Below are 23,333 nucleotides of genomic sequence, written 5' to 3' on the forward strand. Positions count from 1 at the left end.
AGAGCGTAAGAATGGCCACACGGCTCAGACCAGTAGTCCATCTAGCCCAGTATCCTATATTCCTGGCATTGGCTTCAGAGGGAATGAAACAGAACAGACAATCATTGAGTGATCCGTCCCCCTGTTGTCCACTCCCAGCTTCTGGCAGTCAGAGGCTAGGGACATCCAGGGCATGGGGTTTTAAGAATGGTATGCTTCTCAAGTTCAGGTTTACATGTTAAATGTAGACCTCTTGTATCAAGGACTATTGATCTAAATGTTGCATATTTTTGACTACTGTGCCCTATATCTGTAAGGAGGAATATAGAGATTTGTTGTATGCTTCAGGAGAATTGCTATTAGAAGTTACAAAATGGTCTTTCTATGGAGAATAGAGGTTCTTCCAGAGACTGCTGTTAAGCTAGACAGTCTTTCAATCATTTATGAAAACTTCCATTGAGTCTTGTGTAACAGTGCTGAGCAAACAAAGTTAATCTGTAATCAGTAAAAAAAAATAAATAAAAAATAATAATAATAATAATAATAATAAAAAAAATCCGTGTAGCCCTGTTTGCTCATGCAAAGTTTTGTATATGACAAAGATAGTTGATCCTTTTAAAACTTTTATTTAAATTTGTTCTCTGAGGAATGCTTTGATTGTTATAGAGCAAGGGTGAAGCTGTGGTGAAAATGTTTTCTGTGGTGCTAATTATAGTTCATGAACTCTGTTGCTTGCTTCCTGTCTTTTGTCTAACCCAGTAGTAAAATGTAGTACTTTAAACACTAGATGTTCCAAATTTCATTTTTAAACAGTCAAAGTAAAACACAAGTTTAAATTCTAAAGTATCAAGTTTTAGTTATCCCATACGCCTCCAGATTTAAAATGATGAAATGTGGACTTCTAAAATTATTATTCTATTAGTGCCTAGAGGCCTCAGTCAAGATGGGTATGCCATTTTGCTCATATGTAGTAAGAGGTGGTCCCGATCCCAGAAGCTCAGTTTAATTTGAGAGACAATGCAATATGTGAATTTAACATACAAAAAAGGAAGTGTGTGGAGGGATGAAGACTAAGGCTAATTAAAGTGACATCATAGCATTGCACAATTTAATGGTGCCAAACATTTTACTTCTAAAAAAAATTTAAAATTGATCATCCTGACTCATGCACAATCCATCTGTTGTTGGTTAGCTGATTTCTTATACAGGTCACAGCAGAAACTTATTCTGAGGAAGGTTTCAAAGGAGGAGAGAGGTGGGTGGTTTTTTTTTTTTTTTTTTTTTTTTTTTTAAATGAATGGTGTTAAGGAGCAATGTGGAAGAAATCATTTTGAGAGATGCTGACAAATAGGCAAATGAAGGCTTGCTGTGTGAGGGACAGTATAGGTGGGTCTACATTACAGAACATTACCATTTTTTGCATGTTGTTGTGAAGAATAGTTAGGTAACATGATGTTGACCACAATCTTCTTGTAGGTTTCAGAGCAGTAGCCGTGTTAGTCTGTATCCGCAAAAAGAACAAGAGTCCTTTTGGCACCTTGGAGACTAACAAATTTATTTGAGCATAAGAAGTGGGTTGTAGCCCACGAAAGCTTATGCTCAAATAAATTTTACTCTTCTTATAGTGTATCCTAGGATGAATTGTGTTCATCAGTATGTAAGTACATTGAGTAAATATTTTGTAGGAAAAATGAGCCCCAAATTGAGTTTACTGTGGTGGAGAGGGGAGTAGTTGAGGGATTTAGAGTAGAGAGTGATGCAATCAGAGTGACTGCTAAGGAAGTTGAACCTGTCAGTTATATTTTGAATGGATCGTAGAGGAGCAGTGTGTGCGTTGGGGAGATTAAAATAGAGGTGGTTGACATTTTTTAGGTGAATTGTAAATTTGTTGAAAAAAGCATTTGGAGGCAGAGGGTAACATTGAAACTATTCAAATTCAGGTTGAATTTGGCTAATAGTTTTGGTCAAAAAACCAAACCAAAACAGACCCCCAGAAAACCAAAACTTGAGTATTTGTTTTGGGTAATTGTTGAAATGAAAAGTTTCAACATTTGTGAATTGGCTTTTTATGTTGAATTGACGTTTTGTTTCAGCTCAACACTTTCTAAACTTTTTTTTTTTTAAACTTGATGAGAAAAATTTTAAAAAAGCAGTGTTCATTTCAAACTGATTTTTTCCCCCAGTTTTTTTCACTTTGGTCACCAAAACAAAAAAAATCTATTATTCACTAGGCTCTGCAGAGGAAGGAACAACTGTAATTAAGTTGGGAGATAGCCTGAATGAAAGTTTTTTTAACTGTGCTAGTATTAGAGAGTTGATGAAGACTTGCATCTGATCTATGTTGACCACTCTTGTCTTGGTTTCAAATCAAATGAAGCTTTTTAAATTAACTCTTTTTGCTTGTAGTGTCATGCTCAATCCTTTGTCCCTGCCCTTTTCCTATCTTTTTCCTAACTATTCCTTGTTTCTTTCTGTTCTTCCACGATAGCTTTATTTCCTATTTTCAATTCCTCTCCCTTTTAATTCAGTAAAGTAGGTCATACTGGATCAGACACTAGTCCATGAAATCTGTGAGTGGTACATCTCTTGAGGAGAAAGTTAGTTTTACTCTCTTAATGACCTAACAAAGAGTGTGATGAGGGAGATTCCTCCTTGACTCTTGTGGTGATCAATGTATGCTCTGACTTATGAGTCCATGTGCCTCTGTTTTAAATTATGCAAAAACATACCTATTGTTGGTCACAAAACTATCTGTCCCCTTCTTAAAACTAGCACAGTTTATTTTATTTTTATTTTGACCCTCTGTGGCTTTGAATTTCAGAATTTGCGTTATTGAATGTCATAGACAGTTCTTTGATACTCTTGATCCTAATCCCATACTTTTCTGATATTAGTGTTTGGTAACTTGAATAAGTTTAGAACAGTGTTAAGGAGACAGTATTAAAACAAATATGCTGGACTGCAGTTGTGGCTGCTTGATTATATCCACTCACTTTATAACTGTTGATTTCCTTTTCCTAGAACTTTATATTTATTATTAGTAGATCTCCCATTATTGCCTGCAGCTCCAGTCTGCTCTAATTTTGCTGGATTGCTTTAGAATTTTAATATGTGAGAGATACTCTTCCAATCTGGTGTCTTTTTCAAATTTGATCATGACTGAATTTTGCCAGACACCTCACTCAAAGATATGCAGCCATGCAGGTTTCAGAGAGGGATGTACTCTTTCTGTCTTGTAGGAAGGTACTGGAATAGTTTGCAGTTAATGGAAAACACAACTACTTGTATATGAACAATCTGGTCACCACTGTCACAGAAACAGTTATGTAAAACTTGGAACAGTTTTCTAAGATGCAGATTGAAAACTCCTAAATTTTACTGGATGTTGTAATTTTATAAAGTTATTATTTTTTCTTGCATTATGAAACAGAGTAAATAAAGAGAGATTGATCAGTATGACTTCAAAATTTTTTGATTCCCAGTCCCATTATCCACAAGACCATGCTTTCTTGTAGTGTAGCTTTCAGAGCTGGGCACAAAACTTCATACCATGGAGTACCATAATTCAGTATATCATATTTTCTCTTCCTTTAATTCAAACAAGTGCCCATTAGCTTTATATAATTGTTACTTTATACGGGGCAAGCATCTTCACTCAGCTATCAATGAGGACCTCAGAATTTCTTTGGTGGTTTAGAGCCCATTGATGTGTTTTTCATTTTCATGTGCCATGGTGGTGAACATTGCATACAAGTCCATTTGCGTGTCTCATCCTCACTAGTCTTTATGAAAAGAAACTATTCAGTGTCAGACTTGTACCAGTTTGCCACCTAGCTCTATCCTTCAGAACAACACAAGTTTCTCTTTTGTCATTATTGTAATATGCAGCTCTCATAGTCACTACGCTTTTCAATACCTCTTACTGGCCCACTTTTTCTCTGCTTTAAGAACTTGGGCGCAGCCATAAGCTGAATTTGCCATTTTGTTGAATGCCTCTGAATGATTTTAAGTTGCACAAAACTTTTGCTGTAAGAAATGCTGAAAAGTGGACTTTATGTGTAGGAAATGCATGAATATGTTTCCACTTATACACCAAGAGAGTTTATAAAGAGACTAAAAATGTAGTTCCATGCTTGAAAACTGAACAAGTGGTAGTGGCATAAGTTATGATGAGACAAAGTTCAGTAGGCTTAGTTTTCTTAATAAGAACGATTAGTTATTAATTTTCAAAATTTGTATCTGAGGAAGTGCTTGAATACTGACTTGGTGTTCTCAGAGGATGCAGCGTAGAATAGAGGTAAACTTGCTTACATTGAATCTGAATAACACAGATTTTTTTATATCAAAACAATTAACCTGTTTAGTAATTCAAAAGAATGTCATCTAAAATACTGAGTTCTTAAGTATTTTGATATTTTGCATAAGTTGAATAGTATGTAAAGGCCACATATATTGGAGCATGTTTTGAAAATCGTCCATTCTTACAAAAAAATTTCTGGTTCTTTCCGCTCTTTATTTTTGTTGCAGCGACAGCTTTCTTCCTAACAGTTCACCTTTTCTTTCTGCTTAATCTTGTTGTGAAGTCATAATTCTTTGGTTCTGACAATATATTAATATTTAGAAATGATGCTGAATTAGATCATTTATCATGCAAGATCAAGCAGAAAAGCTGGACTATATGAGAGAGATCCCTCCTTATGCTAGGTGTGTCTGTGAGCTTTCTGCAGTGGTGATTCAGTAAAGTCATACAGAATTTCAACATTATTAGTTTTACAATATTATTGTAGGCTTATGTAACACTTAACATCCAAAGATATCTAAGAGTGTTGCCAAGGAGAGTAAGTATTCCCACTGAGGCACAGATTAGCTAACAGTCTGATTATTCAATGGTTCTGAATTAGAGGTGGGAAATGGACGGTGAGCAGCATGTCTGAAAGTTGGGCACTGTCTGATTTGTCACTTACAGTTGGGAATAGAACCCAGGTCTCCTGATTTCTAGTCTTTTATACAGTAACTGCTAGGCACTTCTTCCTTCCATGTAAATATACAGTTTCTTTGAAATTGTGTGTTCTGCACTAGCACCTAGAGGCCATGACCAGTGACTAGGGTCCCGTTGTGTACACACATAGCAAAAAGACTGTTCTGTCCCCAAAGATTTTGAAGACTTAGATCCTTTATTAGAAATGGATTATCAGGATAATTGCATCTTGTATTTTTGCCTCTTGTTCTAATCTATTTTTCTTCATTTTACAGTGTTGTTTTGCTGCTGGACTCTCCCCTGCCACCCACCCCCACAGGATGATATGAGACTTGAAAGAAGACGATGCATACAGGTGATCCTAGTTTTGAAATTCCTGTAGAAAGAAAGATCTATATTGTTACTCTGATGTTCTATTCTTTCTTTGGATTTTTCTCCTATCCCCCAAAACTGCATCATTACAACCTTCATAAAACATATTTACAAAAGGAGTAGAAATCATTGAAGTGTCTTTGATCTTTTGGAGATTACTGTCTAGAAATTATAGTTTGAAATGTCCAGTAGGAAAACAGTTTTCCTGAATATAGATTCTTTTCCAGTTTTCTCTAAATAGATGGCCAGGCAGTCAAAGTTCTGGGAAAGCATGTTGCTTTATTTTAAGTCCTCTTGTCTCTGTTAATATTCCTCCTTTCATACCTTTCTCGGTTACAGATTTCCAGTTGTATAATTATTTGTACATGCATTTTAATGTTAAAATAATATATTATTTTTGATCACTATGTAAAAAACAAAACAAAAGTATGCATCTTACAAACTATTTTAAGCAAGGAAATAGTTAACACTACTTCATCTTTAACTCTCAGCATTGGACCTAGATTTTGTAAGGGTTTCACAAGAGTTGATGTAGCCCTCAACTGTTTGCAATATACAGCCGTTCTTCAAGCTGATGCTTTGTTTTTGTGGTTTTTTTTAAATTTGAAGTTCTAAAATCAATATGATTTTAAAAAAAATATTATTTCAAAACCTTTTTAGACACCTTACACTTTTTTTTTTTTTTTTTGTATATTTTGTTTCAACCTGAAGGGCATTACTATGGCCGAGCCTCAAATCCCATAAAATGGGATACATAATGAAAAAAAACAAATGAAGCAAGTAGATTCCTTGGATTGGAGCAGGAGTGTAACTGCTTGGTTGCAATTAGTTTTACATTCTTGTATTTTTAAGCAACATAACTATGCCAGCAATATTTTGTAGTATACCCTAGTCTAAGTGCTCTCATAAGGATATCCAAAAACAGTATTGAGAATCCACTCCTGTTTTAAGGCTACCACAAGCACTTTGGTGAATAAGCATGTTTGGGAGATCATACCATGCTGATGGTGACAGCATGGAGATGGGATAGTTATTATGTTTGGTGAAATTCAAATACTTATGTGTGTGGATTGAAATCTGTGGCCATGTTTAATAAGGAAATATGTGTCATGGATTTTTTTTTCGTTTTTGTTACTGTGCAACAGAATTTATCAAGTATTAACTCCTTAATCTCAGAACCACCTATATAGTTAAGACAGAGATCAAAGTGGATAAATTACATATTTTTATGTATGTTGATCATCCTATATTCAGAGTGAAGTTACTTTGAGTGCATCATGAGATGAGCTGTGGAATGATAGATGTTTGAAATGTTGAGGACTGGAAGATTCTGAGCTGCTGTATGTTGCATTTTAAAACTGCTAATTCTGAAGTTGATAGACAGTGTAATAATACTATATCTTTCTTCATTCTACAGTTGTAAAAGACTGCTCACTGGAAAGGGAACAAAGCCAAAGTAGTGCTCCTTCTGACATTGTATTACAATGTTGTTAATCTACAGAGGTGTGTTTTGTGAGTGTGTGTGTCAGATTGCTTATTAAAATTATTTGGGGAACACAAACATTTTGGGAAATAAGAGTACAGAGCTGGAATTACAGATTGGTAAAATATTTGGGTGTTGGTTTTGTTATAGGTTAAAAAAAAAATGACAGTATGTAGGGTTGGACTGTGCCTTCTGTGGTTGAGTGTTTCTGACATAGTATTTTAACGGCTAATTTTATTAAATGTAGTACATAAATGTTTATACACTGCACCTGTTTTAAAAGAGGGTAACTGTTGTGCTATATTATGAACAGCAAGATCTAACATTGCTGTTTCAGTTTTTGTAAATCATCTGTTCTTTGAATGATTGTCCACGAGTATTCTGCTTCTTGTACACATCTGAATGAGATCGGAGACTTTTGAATAAAAGTTTCTTCTGGGGCCGTGTTGCACCTATGAGCCCTCCGGTCATCCTGAAGCTGAGGGTAAAAGAGCAGTGCGGCAGCAACCACTCTTTAGTTCTTTCTTACTGCTCATAGCTGTGATACAGAACATCTATAGTGTCTGCATCTCTGTATGCTGTACACTTTTTTCTTTCAAGATAGATAGTTGTAGTTTTATTCTTTTAGTCCATTGACTTCAAAAAATTGATTTTAAGGTCTTCGAGTCCATGTCCTGCCTTTGACACCAGGACCTGCCTGTCCATGGTGGAGACAAATCCCCTGGTTTAAAGGTCTTCCCCTCTTTCAGTGAAAGGATCCCTATCAGTGATGGAGACTCCAAGTGCCTCTTTTGTCTGGGGCAAGTGCACATATCATGAAAGTGCTCTATAGCTGCTTTTCAGAAAGAAGTGTCTTGGGTGTCTTGACTCAAGCTTTTCCTCCTCAAAAGCTCAGTGAGGGCTTTCTTGGCACTGGAAGGCAAGAAGACTGTTTGTTTGTTTTTTTACCAGACCAGCTCTCAGAGCTCCCCAGTTAAGCCATCTGTCTACTGTGGCTTCCAGAGCCCATTTGGGGGTTGAAGAAGTTCCAAATCTGTGCTATGGAGTTGGTCAGTGCCTCCATCTCTTCAGCCCAACCCTTTGATGAGAGAGGATGGAAGGAGCATCACTCTTGAGGTATTTAGAGAAGGAGATCCTCCCTCTCTGGGTTTGAGCAGATCCAGCCTAGGAGGAAGTTTGAGGACCAGATCAGATCCTGCTGATGCCTCAGCACCAAGCAGCCATTGACCAGCCTCTGCGCGTGTTCCAGAACCTGTCAATATATATGGTACTGGCGACCGAGGATCAAAGTGCTTGGCGCTGAAACAGTCAGCACAGACACACTCTGCACTGAAACCAACAGAATAGAAGTGTTCTTTGGACTTCCTGGCACCAACACTGTAAGCCCTGGTGCCAGAAAAGTGTGATCTGACTGATAATTTGCCTTCAATACTGAAAACCTTGGCACTGACTTCAGCTCTGTGGTACCACCATACTTCCTGAGTCTTTGCCCCAGAGCCTCTTTGTGGTACCAGTGTGGTTCATGGTCCTATACTAAATATACTAGTAACAACCTGCCCCTCCATTGTTGTCCTCCACTAAGAAACTTTCTACGCTAGTATCAGCACTTCCAGCATAGGAGCTGCTGGTTACTTTCAAATTTTTGAGAGATCTACACCACCCATGGAGGGAGGTATATTCTTTCTCCATTGCCTCGGAGGACCAGTGTGATGCATCTGTCTTAGTCCCTAGACCCATGCAACTCTAGGGCATTCAGAGACTGTCCCTGTAAGCCCTCCTGTGGGAACAACCATGAGCGGTACCCTGCATTGTACCTATCGTAGTCTGAACCCCGCTTTTCCAGAATTCCATGCAGTCAGGCCCCTTCTGGGCCCCGGGGTGGGGAATGGGTTCCCATTGCCTCTCAGACAACTAGAGCAAGGTCGGTCAAGACGGTCACCACACTCAGCTGGCACCTCATGTACCTGATGCAGAGAGCAAGTAGAAGGAGTCTCACAAAACTGAAGGCCAACCTGTCCCAACAGCGATCTCATCCTCTTCACCTAATTGAGGCAGTGACCATGGTGGTTCTAAACCAGCCTGTAAGTTACTTGATCTTTGAGGAACTTCCCAGGAGGATGTCTGACACTCTGGAAACCCCAGTTGAGATTGTCCGACGACTTCTCATAGATTACAAGGCCAGAAGGGACCATCAGGATCATCTAGTTTGACCCATCTGGACATTGCAGGCTACAAAACCTCACCAGCCCATTCCTGTAACAGACTTACAACCTTTGGCTGAGTTACTGAAGTCCTCGCATCATGCTTGTAAGACTTCAAGTTACAGAGAATTCACCATTTATGCTAGTTTAAACCTTGGGTGAAAGGTATGCCTATTGACAGTGTTAGTTATATGTAGCTAATGAACAAGCACTGTGCGAGGACCCTGGCTATGGGGGTGTGGGATGAGGTTGGGGCCTGAGTTGGAGGGGACCTAAGAATGTGGTCTGAGTTTAGTTTAGAGGGCAAAGATCTGAAGCAGCAGTCTGTACCAGTGTTACACTGTAGGTAAGTTGGAGTTGAGGTCAATGAGCTGTATGGAATGAGAGCCAGATGAGTCAGCTGAAGTAGGGTTAGTGGAACAGAGGCAGGGCGAGATGTCAGGAGGGAGGCAAGATGACAGGATCTGGAACTTGGAGCATGGTAGGTACTGGGAGTGCACTGGTTATACAGATAGCCTCTGAGTGTTTTCCTTAGGCCTTAAATAGCATATCTGGACCAATCAAGGAACATGGTAGACTCTGCCCGGCTTGATCTCCGGGGGCAGGACATTCTGTGATTTTTGAACTCATCGAGCTCGTAGGCTGTTGTTCCTCACTTTGCCAGAGCTGTTGAGTGCTGGTGTGAACATACCAACAGACCCATAGTTCACAGACCCACAGATGAAATGTACTTTTTTTCTTGGGATAGACTGATGGCCTTACTTGAATAGAGGCCAGGAAGGAAATATCAGGCTCTTGTCTGTGGTGGACAGAATGCAGACAGTTATGAATTGAACACAGTGGCCTGTTCCAGGGCAACAGGAGTGAAGAGTTGCACATCACGGCAGAAGAGGAAGCCTAGTTGAAAGTGGAATTCTGTCTTTCAGGGGTCCAGTTGTATTCTACTCAACAAATGAGAACCTGGACTTCAAAACTAGATGTGTACTATAATCTTTGAATCTTGGGTTAGAGTTTTAAAAACCTTTATGCCTGATGTTAGACTCCTAAATCTGTATTTAAGTACTTGAATAAAAGTTACTTGATTTATTCAAAAGTACTGGGCACCGGTGGCTCCCCATGACACCAAGACACTGAAGTATGAAAATTTTGGACTTAGGTCTGGTCTTCACTTAGCTACATTGCTTAGGGACATCAAAAACTCACACCCCTGAGAGAAGTAGTTAAGCCAACCTAAGCTCTGGTATAGACACCTTGAGGTCAGTGGCAGAAATCTTCTGTAGCTACCGCCTCTCTAGTAGGTGAATTAACTACAGCAGTGGAAAATACCCCTTTTGGGTCCTCCCCCATCATTTTAGCAAGTGTTTATGGCACTACAGTGGCAAACCTGTAGCACCTCAGTTGTGCAGCTGTATTGCCTGTGCTGTAAATAAGCCCTGGGTCTTCATCTAAGAGAAAATAGATGCCCATTAAAATTTTAAAATAGAATTTTTCCTTAGCCATAAGATCAGCACAGAAACTAGCTTTCTTTTTTCCTAGATAGGAAAAGATTTAAAACAGGAGGTGTTATTGGCAGCTCCTATTTTTTCTTTATCTCCTCCTACGAGAGAACAATTTTATTGGGTTTCTTGAGGGACTCAAACCTTTCCTAGTGGATATCTAGCCTTTTCTGTTCATCCCTGGGGATTGCCTTTTCTTCACTGCATGCCAGAAGGAGAGTTATGTCAAACAAATGAGTCTTAGAAATACATGTAACTAGTATGTATCCAGAAGGTATTTTCTGTTGTTTACTCTGTGCTGCCATACCCAGTCCTTTTTCCTGTTCCTTTTTGGGGGGATCTCTTTTTTAAGAAATAAAGAGAAGCCTCTGTCTTCTAAATGTGAGCAATATAGAATCTGCAGCAGCAGCATCATAAGAAGGCATTTTATTTTTTCCACTCATTTCTAGGAACAACTAATTTTTCTATATCTAGAGTTTAAATGAAGGTTCATATAATCCTTTCTGAAAGCTAAGAGACTGGTTTGTGCCTTTCTACCCAGTGGTGTTATATTTTCATGTATTTATTGGCCAGTCCAGCAAAAATACCTGTAGTTCAGAATTACCAGTACAAAGTGCTTCCTTTTGGTGCTTTTACAGCTCCCAAATTCTTCATTAAATGTCTAGATGTAATGTCTGTACACTTAAGATGTTGATGTATCTACATTACATGAATCACTGGTTGAAAGGTGAATGAGAGCAAATCTCTGAGGAATTCATTGTGTCCTATAGATAGTGGATGTAGTTCCAGGCTTTGGGTTTGAGGAGAAACTGAGAAAAGCCTTCTTTTTTTGCATAAACTTAGACTGTGGTGTTTATAGGGACTGTTCTGGAGTCTGCCAAAGAGACAAATGTCAAGGGATGCAGAGATCAATGCCTCTGAAGGACTTCATTGAAAGCCATATGGATCATTTGATTTTTGAGATTTACATGGCTTCTTGCACTTAAGTGATATTGTTTACCAGAGTCAGGATAGAAACTTCTGCAGGGTACTTCTTGGACAGTATATCAAAATCAAGAGGACAACATACAATCCACTTTTACTGTGCTTTGAACTATCCAAGGTTCTCTACTGCGGTGGATAGTACCAGGAAAAAAAAATCCAGAAAGTACCATTCGGTCCTTCCTGATCAGTTGTAGCTGTGACAGATGTCTTGGTCATAGGTTGGAGAGACCCCAATGAACAATTCTAGGTCTCTTAAAAACCATAGTGAAAACTTCATATAAATGTCTTTAAAGCTAAGAACAATTCAGTTTTCATGCTTTCATTTTGAGCTTTTCTTTCTCCAAATCATGTATTGCTGGATACGTCTTGATGGGCACCACTGTGGATGCATATTATATCAGATGGTAGGGTTGCATTCATTCTTTTCTGTCTTACTTAGGACATTGTATGGTTTTGTGAATGGTTGTCAAATATCTGGTCATACCTCTGACCCTTCGTTTTCTATCAACAGATTTAGAAGTCAGAAACTACATTGTTTTACACAAATAATCTTTAAAAGACATTGTCAATCAATCACAGATTTTGTCACAAAGGAGACATATGCCTTCAGTTTTGCTTTAGAGGTGCAAAGATTCTAGTTCCTTGATAAATGGTTTCTTCTATACTGAAGTAAATTGATATGCACCTGCCTTTGGCACACCTGCTACCAAAGGTCCTTTTAAGAAAACAGAGGACGAAGTTCATGTGATACAGTTATATCATGGTGACCACCATGGTATCTCATGGAACCTATGTATTTGGCCATTTATTTCAGCTCGGCAATGAAAGGTAACCAGAGTCCCAGAACTGTGAAAGTTGCCCTGCTGCTGCACATTAGCAGTTCATTAGTTTGCTTTGATTTAGTCCCCTTGCAAAGGGGACTATGTTAAGGTGAACTAATGAACTGCTAATCCTCAACAGCAGGTCCGGAAGGTTGCCATCATCGTGGTGTGAAATTCTTCTTCTTCTTTTTTTTTTTTTAAACTGTGACTGCCTTGTGCATTATGTATAATTTTACTGTGACAAAATCGTATCCAGGCTAGTAAGTTGTTCTTGGGCTGGTTGCTTCTCTCACCTCCATTCCTTGCATTGAAACCTAAGTCCATTACCTATACTCTTGATCTCTTGTCTCAAGGCCAGGATTCAGTTTTTCATCTGAATCCAAATTCTCTTGGTCTGGTTGGGGTGTGGCAATGTTGCTGATTTCTGATGATGACTGTTCCCAAGAAGTTCAACAGATCCTTCAAGAAGTTCAAGAGGCCCCTCTTACTCTTAAGAGAATGCTGCTAATCTCTTGAATGGCCAAAGAATTGAGACTTGTGGGACATCTGTTTATACTCCACGAGGGCCCTAAAAGGAAAATAAAGAAAAGGTTTTGGTGGTGAAGTCGTGCATCATCCAAATCAATTCTTTCCAAGTGGATAAAGTGTCGTCAAGTCTGAAACCTTGCCTCTCTGCAGACAAAGTCCACTGTACTGGAAAGTTAACTGTCATGGTCTAAGAAGGTATATTCATTGTTATTGGAGATATATATGCCAAGCTTCCTGGGTTACATATTCTACGCTATTTATTTTCTCTGAACACCACAGATTTATGTTCAGGTATATGTTGTTCAGCATCTGTGTTGTATGCAAGCTTGACACTACACTGATTTGGGAGGTCCGAAATGATTGTATTGGCATAGATGGAAGAGAAGGAAATTCTCCTTACCTGTGTTTTCATTGAGATCTCTTGTGCTGGTCTAGATCTCTTCTTTGCTCCTTCTTTCAGGATAAACTCCTGTTTTAATACCAAGGTTTTTTGCGGAGTGGGGAATGTTTGTGTGAGCAAGTTTCATGCTAGTGTTTCAGGATCTCATGTTTGCGAGATTTGTATATTGTTTAGTATATTACATTTTTAGAATATACAACTGAGATCTAGTAACAGTTCTAGTAATGTTGGTTAGGCTGCAATATTTAGATTCTAGATGAAACAAGTTGTTTGGGGACTATGGCTCCTTTACACTACAAATATAACCATGTTGCAGACATGTTTACAATGTGATTGTGCCCTGACCTGGTTATAATATGGCTAATGTTCTATTTGTATCACAAACTGAAATTATATTTTAACTGGGTCCCATGACACAGTTATTTGTAATGTAGATGAGATATTTATTAGAATAGAGCTAAGCCTGCAGGCTTCAATTCATGTCAAGGTTTCATACTGAACTTGTGAGGTTCAGTTCACAAGTTAGTAAATTTAACCCTAAAGAGTTGCATAGTTGTTTTGTACCTAGTACCACATAATCCCTTCAGTGCATTTCCTTCAAACAAGCTTTTTAATCTCCTTCCTTACATTAAGGTCCCTCCTCTGCCTGAAAACCCCCTTGCTATAGCACTGGGTCCAGGAGGCTCCTCTACATCTACCTTATCTTTCAGCCACCCTGAAAGGAGTGGCAGAATGGCTGTTTTCACCCTGGCTCCTCTTCCTTCAAATCAAGTCTCTTGGTAAATATCTCAGTTTCGTATCTCTGAAAGAGTCTTATGGTGGACAGGATGTACCTATTTCTTTTCTCTTCCAGTGGTGCCGCAGAAGCAGCAAACAGGCTGCTCTGAATAACTTGCTTTGGGCGGCAGGGAGCAGGTATACAATGCCCTATTAAAAACTGGGAGAGGGAACACTAAATGATTATTGAAGCAGGGCAATGTGGAAAAAAGCCCGTGGCTTTATTCCTTCCCCACAAAATTTCTAGTGGAAAGGGAGATGAGGATTGTTGGGCTTGTTTGTGGAAAGGGGGAACAGATGCAGATAGATCAGTACAGAGTGGGCCACATAAAGCTAAACATGAGTGTCTGCCCAGGTTTCTGAAATTCTTGTGATCATGGGCTCAGGTTTAAAGAAGCAGTGAATCTTAAATCTAGGGTAAGTTTAAGATTTGTTGTAAAGAATTGGGCACAGCTCTAAAACTTAAACTATCATTTCCAGGAAATCACAGATGTGAGTAAAGGAATTTCAACAATTTCTGGAGTACAGACTGCTTCGATTGTAGACCAGAAACATGAGAACATTCAGATGTCAAGATATATGAAGTATAATACTTGGAAAATAAAAGTGTGTGTGTGTGTGTTGTGACGAGGCAAGGCCAGATGGCTGTAGTAAAGTAATGGGAGACAGATATATTAGCCACAGGTTAAACAAATCCTTGTTACCAGGATAAGAAAATGGCAGCTGCTCCAGGTCAATTAAGACACCTAGGACCAATTAAGATCTTTCCCAGAGGGCAAGGAGGATGCTAGATTGATTGGGACACCTGAAACCAATCAGAGGCTGGCTGAAACTAGTTAAAAGCCTCCCAGTTAGTCAGGTAGGTGTGCATGTCAGGAGCTATAGGAGGAAGTTGTGCTGTTGGAGAGGCGAGCTGTACGCACCATATCAGGCACAAGGAAGGCTGGCCTGAGATAAGAGTGAAGTGGATCTGGAGGAAGTGGGGACTGCTGTGGGGAAGTAGCCCAGGGAATTGTACACGTCCTGTTTCTAAAAAGTCGGCTACCATAGCTGCTACTATTAGGGTCCCTGGGCTGGAGCCCGGAGTACAGGGCAGGCCTGAGCTTTCCCCTTAGTCCCCCTGATTAATCACTCAGACCGGGAGACAACAGAGACTCTGCAAGGGAGGGTAGCTTCTGCTCACCTCCCTTGCTGGCTTATGATGAAAACGGCTCAGTAGGCTGTGACCCTTGCCTCTTGAGAGAGAAGGGCTACGTGGAGGGTCACAGTGAGCCTCTGAGGCTAGCGAAATCCGCCAGGAAACGCGGGACCCACGGAGAGAAGGACAGAGCTTTGTCACTATACATAAATGTGCATGTGTATATATATTTATTTCTGGGTCATAATACTGTTTTCATGACACAATTGCAGTTAAGTAATATACCCTTTTTTACGTTGTATGTTGAAGAATTCTAGTGCTACTTTGGGCAAATAAACATGCACAAACTAAGTTTTACTATTTCAGATTTCAGTTTGAGTTTTCTCTAATGAGGTAAATCAAGTAGATAGGAAACAGTGCGATTTATTTACAGGGATGAGGTTGTTTAATGATTTCAGGAAGTCCAAGTGTAGAGTATCGGGAACTAAAAGCTGAACTGAGACACTTCTGATTTAGGTTAACTACCACTGCCAAAATTTGTCATTTTGTTAAAGAAATACTTGGCTGCTTCTCTTAAGTGGACTAATTTTATGAAAATAGGAAAAAAAATATTGTAAATAGCTTTAAATATGGTTTTGGTAGATACACAGTATAGGAGTGTGTAAATAGTCTGAATTTTTTTAAGCCTGTTCCAGTTTTATTTGCTTATATATATAAAAGCACAAATATTCACATAAATTGCTGTTATCTTTACACACCTATTCTTAATCTTTCATTTCTGTTTGATTGAAGTTAACCATACTAAGGCCACGTCTGCACTAAAAAGGGTTTGCTGATAAGAGTTGCGTCTCCACTAGGAGGATTTTCAGCAGGATGGATTTGATTTAAAATACTAGTTGAGAAGACTCGATTTAATGATGGATATCTGCATAAAAGTGCATTCTTGTTGGCTTTCGTAACCTTAATACATATTCTTCACAACTCAGAGATAGATGTAGGTTTCATGTTGAGAAGGTACACACTATAGGTTTTTTAAGTGATTTATTTTGAAAACTTTTCAGATTAGTTTTACAGCTATATCAGAAAATGAATGATTGTTTGGTTGTTTCATTTACCAAAGGTAAATGAAGCAGATAGTTCACCTCCCAATGACTTCATAAATATTTCCAATTCAACAGGTTAATAATTAATATTTGGAGGATTTTCTTGCCATGCTGTATTAGGAGGAGAACATCACCAGACAAATAAAAGAATTTAAATGTCTAACTAAAACAACAACATTACGTATTCTGGACTTTTTTCGACAGCAAACATATAATATTTTAACAAAATAAGCATATGAATTTTTGAATTTAGTTAAACATTCAAGTTTTTTAAAATCAGGTTTGTTTTTGTTAAAATTGTTTTTAACTAAAACAAATGAAATATTTTAAAAAGCAAAACAAAACAAAAATTAAATATACTGTGTCAGCCAGGTCAACATGAAAAACTTTAAATATTGGCTTCTGCAGCTTACTCAGTCGTCTTCACCTTCATTTTCTTGTTTGTTCATAATCTGAAAAGAAAAACAAGCTTTTCTGCTTTTTCAGGTCCCAAATGATTTCTCAGTTAGGAATGAATTAGTCCAAAGGAAGAAAATATTCTTTCTACACCATCAGATGAAGCTACTGCTGTTAAAAGTGAGATTATCACTTCAACAGTCTCTGAATCCAAGTGCTTAAGTGACTTCCACAAGTTTACAGGTGTGACTTTCTTTAAAACATCATCAGCAAACATGTTTCTTGAATGGTTCACCCTTAGCTCTGAAGTTTATTAGAGTTGGCACTATGCAGGAATGATTGCTGGATGTCCGTATCATAGCCAACTCCTCTTCTTTAGCAGTTAAGGTTTGACCCTGATACCGAGTATTGAGACTATTTGCAAGAAAATGAACTGGAGAATAGTGCTTGTCCCATTTACTTCTTTAATGCTTGTAATTCAGCTCGGTCATTGCATATTTCTCTCTTTAAGATCTCACTCAGTTCCTTCCAAATTTCAACAGTCTCAGCAATAAAACAGCTATTTCCCTGCATTTTGTTCAAGACTATAGAAATAAGTTTCAGGGTACACAGCATGTATTGAACATTTCTCTTAAACCCAGTGTTGAGAACTTTGGCTATGACAGTGCCATCTATTTTTTCATGATCTTGTTCACAAACTGTCATCAGATTAGGCCAGTTCTTGATAATAGCACTCAAAACAGTCGACTACTGAATTCCATCACACATCCTGTGGGAGAGTTAGCTTGGTTCTTCTCAGTTTTTTCAGAGCAGCTGTTCCAAAGTGGTTGTTACAGAAGTATTTTGCAATTTCAACAATGTTAACCTTTATTTCTGGAAAACTGAAATCTTTAGCTAGGAGGTGCATCAAATGAGCACTGCAACCGTATGTTATTAGCTTGGGGCTCTCCTCTAAATAATTTCTTCTCAGCTTGGATACATTTGCTTCAATGTCTGTGACCAAGCTGCCTACTAGATATTTGAATTTTTTTTCACATATTGTTATAGCTTTTACTGCTACTTTTGTAAGTATTCTGCTGTGTGTGCATTTCCTGATGTATCAATTGTTTCTGTAAGGAAGACATTCCCTTCTTCTGTTGTCACACAAGAACATAAAACAGGATCATTGTGGATATTGCTCCACCCATCAAGACTCAATTTAACAATTTCACCATCTAGATCTTTTGCACACTGCTCAATTTCTCTTTCATACACTTTATCCAGCAATTTCCTTCAACATCTGTTCTGTTGGGTGGACTGTATCCTGGTCTTAATGACTGAACCATGTTAATGAAGTTTGGGTTCTCAATCATACAGAAAATGATAATGTTTTCACATCTTAGCGTATCGTAGAGCAGTGTTACCCAAACTTTTGATGCCGCTTGTGTAGGGAAAGCCCCTGGTGGGCTGGGCCGGTTTGTTTACCCGCCGCGTCCCAGGTCTGGCCGCTTGTGGCTCCCACTGGCCACAGTTCGCTGCTCCAGGCCAATGGGAGCTGCTGGAAGCAGCATGGGCCGAGGGAAATACTGGCCACCGCTTCCAGCAGCTCCCATTGGCTTGGAGCAGCGAATCGCAGCCAGTGGGAGCCACGATCGGCCAGACCTGGGACGCGGCAGGTAAACAAACCATCCTGGTCCACCAGGGGTTTTTCCTACACAGGCTGCATCCCAAGTTTGGGAAACACTATAAGAACGGCCATACCGGGTCAGACCAAAGGTCCATCTAGCCCAATATCTGTCTACCGACAGTCGCCAATGCCGGGTGCCCCAGAGGGAGTGACGCTAACAGGCAATGATCAAGTGATCTCTCTCCTGCCATCCATCTCCATCCTCTGATGAACAGAGGCTAGGGACACCATTCTTTACCCTTCCTGGCTAATAGCCATTTATGGACTTAGCCACCATGAATTTATCCAGTTCCCTTTTAAACATTGTTATAGTCCCAGCCTTCATAACCTCCTCAGGTAAGGAGTTCCACAAGTTGACTGTGCACTGTGTGAAGAAAAACTTCCTTTTATTTGTTTTAAACCTGCTACCTATTAATTTCATTTGGTGACCCCTAGTTCTTGTATTATGGGAATAAGTAAATAACTTTTCCTTATCCACTTTCTCTACATCACTCATGATTTTATATACCTCTATCATATCCCTCCTTAGTCTCCTCTTTTCCAAGCTGAAGAGGCCTAGCCTCTTTAATCTTCCCTCATATGGGACCCTCTCCAAACCCCTAATCATTTTAGTTGCCCTTTTCTGAACTTTTTCTAGTGCTAGAATATCTTTTTTGAGGTGAAGAGACCACATCTGTACACAGTATTCGAGATGTGGGTGTACCATGGATTTATATAAGGGCAATAAGATATTCTCAGTCTTATTCTCTATCCCCTTTTTAATGATTCCTAACATCCTGTTCGCTTTTTTGACCGCCTCTGCGCACTGCGTGGACATCTTCAGAGAACTATCCACGATGATGCCAAGATCTTTTTCCTGATTCATTGTAGCTAAATTGGCCCCCATCATATTGTATGTATAGTTGGGGTTATTTTTTCCAATGTGCATTACTTTACATTTATCCACATTAAATTTCATTTGCCATTTTGTTGCCCAATCACTTAGTTTTGTGAGATCTTTTTGAAGTTCTTCACAATCTGCTTTGGTCTTAACTATCTACAGTAGTTTAGTATCTGCAAACTTTGCCACCTCTCTATTTACCCCTTTCTCCAGATCATTTATGAATAAATTGAATAGGATTGGTCCTAGGACTGACCCCTGGGGAACACCACTAGTTACCCCTCTCCATTCTGAGAATTTACCATTAATTCCTACCCTTTGTTCCCTGTCTTTTAACCAGTTCTCAATCCATGAAAGGACTTCCCTTTTATTGCATGACAGCTTAATTTACGTAAGAGCCTTTGTTGAGGGATCTTGTCAAAGGCTTTCTGGAAATCTAAGTACACTACGTCCACTGGATCCCCCTTGTCCACATGTTTGTTTGACCCCTTCAAAGAACTCTAATAGGTTAGTAAGACACGATTTCCCTTTACAGAAACCATGTTCACTTGCTCAACAGTTTGTTTTTCTATGTGTCTGACAATTTTATTCTTAACTATTGTTTCGACTGATTTACCCAATACTGACGTTAGACTTACCGATCTGTAATTGCGTGCATCACCTCTAGAGCCCTTTTTAAATATTGGCGTTACATTAGCTAACTTCCAGTCATTGGGTACCGAAGCCGATTTAAAGGACAGGTTACAAACCTTAGTTAATAGTTCCACAACTTCACATCTGAGTTCTTTCAGAACTCTTGGGTGAATGCCATCGGGTCCCGGTGACTTGTTAATGTTGAGTTTATCAATTAATTCCAAAACCTCCTCTAGTGACACTTCAATCTGTGACAGTTCCTCAGATTTGTCACCTACAAAAGCCGGCTCAGGTTTGGAAATCTCGCTAACATCCTTAGCCGTGAAGACTGAAGCAAAGAATCCATTTAGTTTCTCCGCAATGACTTGATCGTCTTTAAGCGCTCCTTTTGTATTTTGATCGTCAAGGGTCCCCACTGGTTGTTTAGCAGGCTTCCTGCTTCTGATGTACTTAAAAAAACATTTTATTACCACCTTCGGAGTTTTTGGCTAGCCGTTCTTCAAACTCCTCTTTGGCTTTTCTTATTACACTCTTGCACTTCAGCTGGCAGTGTTTGTGCTCCTTTCTATTTGCCTCACTAGGATTTGACTTCCACTTTTTAAAGGAAGTCTTTTTATCTCTCAGTGCTTCTTTTACATGGTTGTTAAGCCATGGTGGCTCTTTTTTAGTTCTTTTACTGTGTTTCTTAATTTAGGGTATACATTGAAGTTTGGCCTCTATTATGGTGTCTTTAAAAAGGGCCCATGCAACTTGCAGGGATTTCACTTTAGTCACTGTACCTTTTAACTTTTGTTTAACTAAACCCCTCATTTTTGTATAGTTCCCTCTTTTGAAATTAAATGCCACAGTGTTGGGCTGTTGAGGTGTTCTTCCCCCCACAGGGATGTTGAATGCTATTGTATTATGGTCACTATTTCCAAGCGGTTCTGCTATAGTTACCTCTTGGACCAGCTCCTGCGCTCCACTCAGGATTAAATCTAGAGTTGCCTCTCCCCTTGTGGGTTCCTGTACCAGCTGCTCCATGAAGCAGTCATTTAAAGTATCGAGAAATTTTATCTCTGCATTTCGTCCTGAAGTGAAATGTTCCCAGTCAATATGGGGATAATTGAAATCCCCCACTATTATTGGGTTCTTAATTTTGATAGCCTCTCTGATTTCCCTTAGCATTTCATCATCACTATTACTGTCCTGGTCAGGTGGTCGATAATAGATCCCTAATGTTATATTTTTATTAAAGCATGAAATTTCTATCCCTAGCAATTCTATGGAATATGTGGATTCGCTTAAGATTTTTACTTCATTTGAATCTACATTTTCTTTCACATATAGAGCCACTCCCCCCCGCACGACCTGTTCTGTCCTTCCGATATATTTTGTACCCCGGAATGATTGTGTCCCATTGATTGTCCTCAGTCCACCAGGTTTCTGTGATGCCTTTTATATCAATATCCTTCTTTATCACAAGGCACTCTAGTTCACCTATCTTATTATTTAGACTTCTAGCATTTGTGTACAAGCACTTTAAAAACTTGTCCCTGTTTATTTGTCTGCCCTTATCTGATGGGCCAGATTCTTTTTTATGTGACTGTTTATCATCTGATCCGGCTCTTACATTATCCTCTTCCGTTCTCTGTTCCTGACTATAACGTGGAGATTCTCTATCATCGGACTCTCCCCTAAGAGAAGTCTGTGTCCAATCCACATGCTCCTCTGCAGCAGTCGGCTTTCCCCCATCTCCTAGTTTAAAAACTGCTCTACAACCTTTTTAATGTTTAGTGCCAGCAGTCTGGTTCCACTTTTAGGTGGAGCCCATCTCTCCTGTATAGGCTCCCCCATCCGAAAAGTTTCCCCGGTTCCTAATGAACGTAAACCCCTCCTCTCTACACCATCATCTCATCCATGCATTGAGACTCTGAAGCTCTGCCTGCCTACCTGGCCCTTAGCGTGGAACTGGGAGCATTTCTGAGAATGCCACCATAAAGGTCCTATGCCTATCATAGAGTAACTACTATATTTTTTGTTCAAACATGAAAATTCAAGAATAGTCCAGAAGGAAGACAGGCAATCCTTAAGAAAGAAGTGTGAAATAAAAAAGGTTTACCAATCTGAAGATTCTGCATATTCAGACACGTTCCTTTCATAATCTTTAGCGTAGCTTCCTTCTCAGAAGGAACACTTCTCATGATGTTGTTTCATTCAGGCAACGAGGCCGTGCATTTCTTTGTTGCAGTGTTTGCATTTTGCACACACATGGCTGTTTTATCCACAGGTAGAGAAACTTCATTAAAATAGTCCCAAACTCAGTCTCTTTTACAGCCTGCTGCCATTATAGGTTTTCCCTTCTAGTGAGAGAATGGTATGGTAGATTTCAGATCAATGAAGGCTACACACAGAAAGACCTCAAGACTTCTGGAATATGCTGCTCAAACAGTTTCCACTTTTATTTCTACTGCCTATCCATCCCTTCTCACATTTATCTCCAGACTTCTCCTTGTCCAGATCTATTCTGCCCCCACCAATCTTCTATTCACTGAAGTTTTTGAAACTTTGCACTTTTAGAGAGAGGTAAGGGATTGAGTCTGTGTACACAAAGGGACAGTAGGCTTGAGGTCTGTTATTTCTCACCTCCATGTATTATTTATTTAAAAACATTGCTGCTGTTAACAAGCATGTTATCTCTGGAGACACAAATCCAGAGTTTGGGAACTGCAAAACTAAGAATCTCTGATAGAATCTTCTAGACTGAGTCCCATTGCGTAGATAGAAAGATTAACCTGAATAATCTATACAGAAGCTCCTGGAACATCATAAGAATAGGTCCCTAATCCATGAACTATTGGAACTCATTTACAAAACTTTTCTTAAACATTACATGCCTTAGTTTTTCATACTATAGAATTAGAATTTACAGTCCCTATTCCGTGATGTTATCTTTGAGTTATAATAGATCTTAATTAAAACTATCTTTAGATAATTTTTCCCCTCAAAAAGCATTTTATAAAAAAAAAATCCAATTTAAATAAAACTGATTTTTTTTACTTTTTTAAAAAAATCATTGATTTTTATCCACTTTGATTTGCAATGACAACTAGCTATATAGCAGTTCAGTTTACAGCTGTTCAAAAGGACTTTGTTGCCAGTATGATTGCACCTACACTAAAGGTTTTTGCCAGCACAGTTATTTCAGTTGGGGTGTGATTTTTATGTCTTCTTCCTCCCTCCCCCCGACCTCATGTGGCTGTGCTTCGAAAACTTAAGTGTAGACCAGGCTGAAGGCTATACTGCGAGAATGCTTGTAGTGTCTGTAGGATTAGACGTTATCCAGAGCCTTTTGGTGGAGGGAAAGAAGTTCCAAAACCACAGGACTATGTAAGAATGTATTTTACAGTATGCTTATTTTCAATATTGTATAAGAGATGAAGCCTGCTTTTATGGTACACAATAAAGTACAGTCTTCATTGATTGGGGTAGCCGTGTTAGTCTGTATCCACAAAAACA

The 23,333-nt window shown here is 39.0% G+C and overlaps 2 protein-coding genes across 5 annotated transcripts in view; both read left to right on the forward strand.

The window, feature by feature from the left end:
• The window catches only part of TTC3 (tetratricopeptide repeat domain 3), a 367,670-nt gene that overhangs the window by 284,512 nt on the left and 59,825 nt on the right, over positions 1–23,333 (forward strand). The gene's annotated exons all lie outside the window — the stretch shown is intronic.
• Positions 1–23,333, forward strand: part of DYRK1A (dual specificity tyrosine phosphorylation regulated kinase 1A) — a 156,838-nt gene that overhangs the window by 36,805 nt on the left and 96,700 nt on the right. For 2 of the 3 annotated variants that reach the window (XM_050916370.1, XM_050916350.1), the window contains exon 2: positions 5,233–5,312. In XM_050916370.1, coding sequence (XP_050772327.1) covers positions 5,283–5,312 — 30 coding nt within the window. In that variant the 5' untranslated portion in view covers positions 5,233–5,282. Of the gene's footprint in view, positions 1–5,232; positions 5,313–23,333 lie in introns of those variants that run through there. The other variant, XM_050916360.1, reaches the window with a different exon arrangement.

The sequence above is a fragment of the Gopherus flavomarginatus genome, chromosome 1 (genome assembly GCF_025201925.1).
Source record: "Gopherus flavomarginatus isolate rGopFla2 chromosome 1, rGopFla2.mat.asm, whole genome shotgun sequence".
Lineage (NCBI taxonomy): Eukaryota > Metazoa > Chordata > Testudines > Testudinidae > Gopherus > Gopherus flavomarginatus.